The sequence below is a fragment of the Tripterygium wilfordii genome, chromosome 12, assembly GCF_013401445.1.
Source record: "Tripterygium wilfordii isolate XIE 37 chromosome 12, ASM1340144v1, whole genome shotgun sequence".
In the NCBI taxonomy this organism is placed as follows: Eukaryota; Viridiplantae; Streptophyta; class Magnoliopsida; order Celastrales; family Celastraceae; genus Tripterygium; species Tripterygium wilfordii.
In genome coordinates, this window is record NC_052243.1 from 9,298,443 (window position 1) to 9,306,875 (window position 8,433).

General features: G+C 35.3%; 1 protein-coding gene across 2 annotated transcripts; it reads right to left on the bottom strand.

Annotated features, from left to right (window-relative positions):
• Nucleotides 1-3,046: 3,046 nt before the first annotated feature.
• On the bottom strand, nt 3,047-8,068 carry LOC120010135. 2 transcript variants are annotated; one of them, XM_038860841.1, is made up of 5 exons: nt 7,697-8,068; nt 7,389-7,519; nt 4,932-5,057; nt 4,475-4,590; nt 3,047-3,676 (listed from the first exon to the last, which is right to left on the bottom strand). In XM_038860841.1, exons 1-5 carry the CDS (start codon nt 7,899-7,901, stop codon nt 3,373-3,375), a joined length of 882 nt encoding a protein of 293 aa, XP_038716769.1. In that variant the 5' UTR covers nt 7,902-8,068; the 3' UTR covers nt 3,047-3,372. The 2 variants fall into 2 exon arrangements, with proteins under 2 accessions (XP_038716769.1, XP_038716768.1); XM_038860840.1 differs by having other exon boundaries at nt 4,463-4,590; nt 7,697-8,066.
• Nucleotides 8,069-8,433: the final 365 nt, after the last annotated feature.

The following is an 8,433-nucleotide window of genomic DNA, read 5'->3' on the forward strand; positions in this document are numbered from 1 at the left end:
GTGAAGAGCATTCATATTGTGTTCACAACTCACTAAACTTCTTTGAATTAGATAGAGCAGCACTAGTTCAGCACTGGATGATAATGCCAAACATGAGTCTCTTTATTGCTTCGAGGTACAATGTCATACTACACGTTTTTAGTTCTGCACAGAGCTTCATATATTTACCACTTGATCAACTCCTCCACCGCAGTATCAACATGTTGCTATCGCTATTGGACACGTTAATAATAATCACTACATCCAAGTTTCCTTAGTTGGGGGTTACCCGATGCATACCATTATGCCTTAGTGGAATTACTTCAAGTATGAGTGCACAGCTGCATGAGTTTTATCATATATGGAACAACTTGATGCATACATGCATCATACTCGTTTTAGGTTTTCTCCTGAAACCATTGTGGTAGAAGATTAGTAATGTAACATGTGCTATTGTGCTTAAATAAATTTACATAAGGTAATTAAATCATATGTATCATATCTTATTGAGATCATATATATATATATATATAACATTCTTTTTAATAAAATTGAAGTCAATTTATTGGGAGACGTGTTCAAGCATGTCCATTGTTTTTGCTAAGTAATTTTTTATGAACTATGCTTGTATATTTATAAAAAATGATAATTAAAAGTATTTTAGTTTAAATACACATAATTTTATTAAAAAGAAGTAAAATACTGATCCCGATGCCATCACATCATTCTTTGGTTATTTTAATCTTCTATTAATTTTGTAGAATGATTGATTGAAATGTTGTGTGTATTTAGTAAAAAAATTATGTGTATTTAGCAATTCCCCTTATTTTTTTGACAAACTAATTTAGCAAAAGAAAAAAAAGGTTTCAAGAATACGGAGTGTACTAGGTGATACCAACGCTACGCGCGTTATGCTTTAGGTATGAATACTGAATAATAGGTTTGAGGTGACCATTCTTACAACATTATATCATTGAGTTATTGTAACATACTAAAATTTTTGTTGGAAAAGATGGTAGGATTAGTAGTGATCGCAACAAATTTTATACAAAAATTGGTGCTTTAAGGTGTGTAGTCGTTTTCCTTGAAACAATATTTGCCCACACCAAATGATTGTATTGGGTTACAACAATTCTGCCTCCAGGATATAATGAAGCCTGGTTTATGGACTGCATTCTTCTTATTGCAATGACAGTAAAATGTCAGAATAATTTGAGAATAATCAAGAGATAGAGATATATTTGTCTTTCTATTTTTGTAGTAATTGAAAATCTTTTACTAAGAGAGAATGGGAGAGATTTGATAGAAAATTTGGATTCTTGAAATGGTTGGAGGATGACTCTATTCATAGAGTTTGCGGTGACTCTTCATATAAAACACCATAAAAAAAATATGTTTTTACCATGAATGATCATGTCTTTACAATGGTGACTCTTCATATAAGACACCATAAAAAATATGTTCGAAAATTTTCCAACAATCCCCTACCATTTTTCAAAATAATAGACGATGATTCTTTTTCTCTCTTGTCAGACTTAGTGCATAGATGAAATGTGTCTTGTGACTTGAACCAATTACTTGAAGGAAACTCACTTTCCCTTCTCTTTCATTCCCTCCAAATCTCTCTATCCAAACACACTCTTAGAGCACTTATAATGGTATGCATTTCCTTAGGCATCGGAGCAACAAAGTGACTTTTTCTTGACCCATCAAAAAATTTTGTGCTCCAACAATGCCTATTTGTTGGCATCTTTTTAATTACCCAAACATGAAGGCATGGAACATACAATGCCTACATATTGATCCAAAATGGGATCCACATCTCACACAGACTCATATTTTTATCTTTAAATCAATACTGAGTTCAGTCTCTATTACACAAAAATCAAGCCACCAAATTTACACCATTGTATCAATATATTTTGTTGTCTCAGCCTCATCAGCAAAACACATCTCTTAACCTATTTTGTTGTCTCAATAAAAAATTACCATTGTAGTTGCTCCAAAGTGATATATATCAAAGTCAATCAAGATGCCTAGACAAGGATAGCTTGATCTAGTGATCTTATATGATTGATTGGACACATTTCACGGACTATTCTTTTTCTTGCACATGCGTCAACAAATGAAAACTAAAAGACATATCTACTTTTCGTATGTATCATCATTTACTCGCCGCTAATTCATTTATCAACATTATGCGAACTATAGTGAATGGAGAATAATGGATAGTTAGGGCCATATGAATATATCAAGAACTTCAAATCTGTACAATTTGATTCTCTGTCACATTTATGCTAGCGTCCGAAGGTTTCTTCAATCCAAATTATAGGGTATGTGCATTCCTGAAAGTACATGGTGAACTGATACAGGTTCTGTTTGATTTGCAAAAATGACTACAGATAATTGACAATTTGGAAGATGACAGAAAGAGTCTCCAATTAATAGAGTTCATTGTTCTGCTGTCCAAAGAAACAGAGTACATGCAGTTCCATATTCTACGTCATATTTATCTATTTGGACTGCAGTTTAGGGTGTTTAAGCTAGGTTGCTGGGGGCTTTTGCTCAGACATTTGCTCATGGATGGCAAAGTGTTCTGCTCCGGCAAAAAATACACATTGCAGCAGCCTTCCCCCAGGAAGACAGATTCTGTACAAACATCCTACATGTGTAATCCCAGCCAAATCTTACCATTCAACATCACTCTTACAATTCACCATTCAAAACATGTTAGGTAAAACCAACACACTGTCCATGACTAACAGTTACCATCGCCTGCTTATTGATAGCAATTTAACCAGTCACCAGCAAATCCTATTGACAATTTTATTGCAGCTGATTCTCATTATACGACGCGAAAGAAACCCTAAAAATATCGCAAGATAAACACGAGGATTTCACAATAATAATATCGATTCAAATACATACTTTCGGCACACCCCTCAAAAATAACAAAATAACTAATTGTACTTCAGAGATGAAAAATCAGACTAATATCATACTTAATCCTAAATCTTGAGTTTTGAAGCATTGACACCAAAAAGGAAAAGAAGCAAGAAAAGAGAGCTAAAAGAAACTGTAATAGATATCTTATAAATTCATTCTACAGAATATATATCCTTCCATGGGGCAGAAAATGAAGGGTGATTTGTTATTAATTCGTAATTCTTTCAGATGCATTGACACATTATTATATGTCAAGCTGCTGCTTTATGTCGGATGATGTTTACAACAATTTTTTCCGGCATGACGAATTTTACTGTACATCCTTGAGTCTTTGCCGTAAAGACACACAAGGCAGCAATTCAATTACACAGTTTTGCACAAGAAATGTTGCATTCGGTGCTGCTTTGTAGTACTTCAGCACCCAAAACACAACTAAGAAAGTGATGCCTAATGATTATATATCCTGTAAATCTCAGGGAAGCCGAGCCTTTTTCCATATTGGACAGCCAACCAACCCATAAAAGAGAAGTATGCCACAAGAAAGCAAGCACGTTTTAAGCAAACTCGATTGACAGCCCCAGCAATCATCCTTGCTAATCGAGGCAACCATGATAGGACTTTTACAAAGCTTATAGTAATCAAGGAAGTCAAAAAACCAGTAATAACTCCAGCAATAGTTTCCCACCTCCAGTATACAGCTCTTCCCTTCTTATTGGAAACCCAGGAGCGCAAAATCTTTGTAGACCTGACCCTAAGAAAGTAACTGAAAATAAGATTGATGACAAATGTGCATTTACAAAAAGAAAAACACATGCACAACTATCTCACATTTTGCAACTCAATTCAAGAACACGGGATACTGCAAGGTAATATGGTAACCATAACACACTTCAATGTCGGGGTAAGGCTATGTACTTACTCTATTGGTTATATCATATTTCATATCAGAACAACCAAATCTAGTTCGAAAATTTAAGATTGATTCAGTAGCATCATAATCAACATGGAGCTTGATAAGAGCGTTCAAGCTACAGGAAAGAAATAAACGCTCACCACAGTTGGAAACAACAAAAAAGGCCATGTAACTGTTTTAGAAAAATTTTGTAAGTTTTTTGACGCTTGGTTGTCTTGGAGGAAGTGTTATTTTTGGAGTTTCTTTTTCACTATTGGGAAATTTAGAAATTATGCTCGCAGCAGAATCAAGTCACTTTCATAAGTTATTTTAACAGTGGGATAGGTATGATCTACTTTGAGTCAATAAGGATCCAAATAAATTAGGAAATGCAGATTGGAGAAAACTTGGTCGCCAAGTCAAATTTTGTAGTCAAATCTACTTTCCCTGCTGGATGATGTTTAACACTATGCTCATGGTATCAGAGTGATCTTTGCTAAAGACTGGACAAAATTAGATCTTCAGATTTTCCATTGAACCAACTTCCTTTTGGGTCTGTTTATCCAGTTATATCTTCTGAAATAAATAGCACACATTCAAACATGGCCAGGGAAATTGAAAGGAAGGAAAGAACATTCTACTCACAGCATGGGATACCATCTCATTTTCTCAGCTGAAGAAAGGTCTTTTGTTCGGCAATTGAAAAAGCCATCACGATATAAGCTCACTTTTGAAATTCCAGATGTATACCAGCAGTCATAAGTTTTATTGACCTAAAAAGGGGAGAAAATGTTTCAACAGAAATAGCATGCCAAATCACAAGTACTTTATGGATTATGCATGCAGCATGAGTTGTTATGCACACATAGAGGTAATTGCGCATGTTCATGTTCAAAATCCCAATAACCAGTAAACTGTACTAATCAAAAAACACATACAGGTATATTGCACAAGTTCGTGTTCAAAATCCCAATAAGCAGTAAACTGTGCTAATAAAAAAAATAAACAGCAAATTCTTTCGCCATGTAACCTTCCTCTTTTCTAATAGTTCAATAGATTTTCGAAACTCACTTTAAAACATGCCATGAGTGAGAACAAAGACCTTGCGCCCTACCTTAAATTTGTCTTTAGTCAACCATGCAGCACCAAAGCTAGGCCTGCAATCAAGAGGAAGGGCCTCATTTGGAGCCTCAGCACGTGCAACCTGTGTCTCCCCTAAAGACTGATGTTTGTATTCCACCTGCAATGGTAGAAAGGAACTAATTTATTGGCATAACTAGACTACTGACTCAAATTATTTGAATGTCAAGAAGTTACTAAAGCTAACAAGTTCATGATGAGATATTATAAATAGTATGTATAACAAAGCAAGGTAAAAAACACTTGCGCACAAGGCTCCCGCAATGGGTGGGGTCGGGAACAGATTCCAGGAATTGAGCTTGTGACCTCTAGGTTGCATCATTGTAACTCTATCCTTGGGCCACATGTTCGCCTGTAAAAAGGTAAACAACTCCATGGTAGGCAGAGTGGGAACAGACAGGATATACGCAGACCTTACCCCCATATAATATGTGGAGAGGTTGTTTCCACTAATTGAACCTGTGACCTCTAGGTTGCGCCTCTACAACTCTATCATTGTAATGAATGAAATGCTCCAATTTTTAATACATTTTGGATGATTTTTGGCTTAGTATGTCTACTCAAAACTAGGATGATTTTATACATCTTAATATTCTGCCTGTAATCCCCCTTCCACTGTGCCTTCTTTCCACTCCCCATACTAATTATGCCTTCTGGTTTTCATGGCATTTGCTTCAACCCTACCTACAAAGGACAATTTCATCGGATCCAACAGTTTTTATAACTTTTTTTTTTTTCCATATCTTAGCAGAAAGGTTTAGAACCTTATTTAGAAAATGAAATCCTCTTGGTAAAAGTACAAAGAACACTTGCTTTCTTTGTTAACGAAAATCATCTCATGAAAACATTACAACTGGACAGTACAATTGATCTTATATCTTTTCTTGTTTTGCAGCTGATTAGATATATGACCCCTGGTCAAAAGAACCAAATGGCAATCTTGACTACCAAGATGAACGTCATACACAACTAGATACAAATAATATGGGTACATACATTTCTTGCTTCGTCCAAATTGAATTAAATAACAATAACAATATCTGTTCCCAGTAACTGGAACCTGAATTGCAGTTAGTGTCTTCAATCTTATACCAAATGTCAGATACTTTAGCAATACCAAATTTCACTCTGAAAAGCTTAAACCCTAAAAGAAGGAAGAAGATGATAGAACAGAATTTACATGCACAAGTTTCTGAAAACACTTGAGTTCTTATTCTGAAAAACATTGATTGAAAAACTAGTTAGTTAAAACAGTATATTCTGACAGTAGTTTTTCCCCACTCTATTAGAACCTAAACCTATTTTGAAAAAAAAACTAATCAATGAAAGCTCTTTAAAATTCTATGGACTTAATTATCCCTTGTGTCCTTAAACCGTAAGCTAAACATTGTTTTTGGGTGTATTTTATGGCCTCTGTTGCAGCCAACAAACAACCCTCTTGCGCAGCCCTAGCTGCTATAGCAAATTCAAGTTCTTTCCTTCCCTATCGTTCCTTGAGCATCAAACTCATGACCACATCAGTATGCTACCAAGGAATGAAATTGCATTACACGATCAAAAGAGAGGAACTGCAAGGGTTCTAAGACTTTCCATATATATATTCATTTATTGAAAATTAAAAAGTGCATAAATGTTGGCAATCATATATCCTGCACCAACAAAACTTGAACTCAAAAGACGCAGCAAATAAATCTTGATTTACAATCAATCTTGAACCACATTGAAAGGCCCAATAAAATGTTAGACCTAAGAGACGGACCATGCTCACCGTTAGATAACATTTCACGCAAATCACGAAGTAACTAGAATACAACTTTCAATCATTAAAGAAAACATAAACAGAAATTATTAGAAACACAATAATCTTTATAAGAATGAAAAAAATGCGATACCAAATAAACTGAAAAGACTCGAAGGCCTGAATCTAGTATCTGTCAAATTAGAACACAACTACAGTTTTGTTTGATCTTCAAACATCTCTTTTCCATGGACTTTCTATTGCCTAGAGCAAGACAGCAATTCCACCTTGGGTAATAAAACAACTAGCATACATTCATAACATCGAGCAATTGCAAGCGAAGTTCCACATGCAACTTACTTTACACTGTAGCAAAAAAAGGATCCTAAATGAACTTAACTTTTTGAGTTTATCTTACAAAATTAGGAATACAGATGTCCACTTATAAAGCTTTTCTAGTGTACATTTGCAAAAATATGTTAAGGAACGTTAAATTTTGCAATACACATGGGCATCAGGAACTGTAAGTTAACCAGAACAAAACAAAAACACATTTACATGTCTGCAGAAAAATATAGAAATTGGCCATGCATTTGGAAACCTCCTATTTCCCAATAGAAATGTTGACCTACTTCCACACCTGGTAGATCGTATAATCCTTTGAGTGTGCTGTTGGGAGCGAAAAACCATTACCTCAAATACAGAAGCCCAATAGTAATCGTAACGGCAACCGAATTTATTTCTATCAAAGGGATAAAACACATGTTTTCCCCCGTTGTTCAACAGCTCAGGTTCACAAACCTTAGATGACCTAATATCCACACCTGCAAAAGAAAATGGCAAAATTTTAGCTATTCAAGCATGTCAAGATGATAACACGAGTCTCCTAAGCTTATAATCCCGCAACATACATATGGAACAAAAGAAGAAACTGGGGAAATGAAAAAAAAAAAGCCCATAACATTGCTAGTTCAGAAAAGCAAGTAAAAAAAAAGGCTTACTACTGGAGACTATTTTGCACTGGGAGGGAACAGAGGTTGGGCTGACCACTGATAAGTCCACGAATAGAACAGCTATGAAACCGATTAGAACCAATAAGAAGACGAAGACGAAGATAGGGAAGAGAAATGCGAGAGCGAGTCGCAACAGCAGGAAGTGAATTCGGAAACCCTTCTTCGCATTTTCAGGAGTACCTCGAGTATCCATGTATCGTATTGGATTGGGGATGTCGGAAATTACAGTATGACGGAGAGATGTATAGCATTTAGGATCCGGCCACCGGGACCATTAACCCCGGTGATCGGAGGGTGTAGGAAGCGGACAAAAGGTTGACGAATTAATTCCCTTTCCCTTGTTTTCTTTTATAATGTACTTGTTTTTTTTTTTTGTCTGACATAATCTATTTGTTTGTAGGATTGGGTCACGCTGCTCAGTGATATGGGTTTTTTGGAAAAATAACACTTTCCAAAACTCTTTTTTGAAAACTAACTCATTTTTTTTAAAACATAAAATTTAATAATTTTTGAAAGAAATTATCCCAAATACCCTTATTGCACATGATTTCATTCAAAAACCTTTTCCCCTGCGACATCACTTTTCAATTCGTTCTTCTTTTTCTTCGTTCTTCTTTCACTTCAACCCTGTTAATCTACGATTTTTGTGTCATTCGACCATCCCTCTGCACCTGATTATTCACGGGGTATGTTTTATTTAATTTTGTAGTTGTGATTTGGGTTTC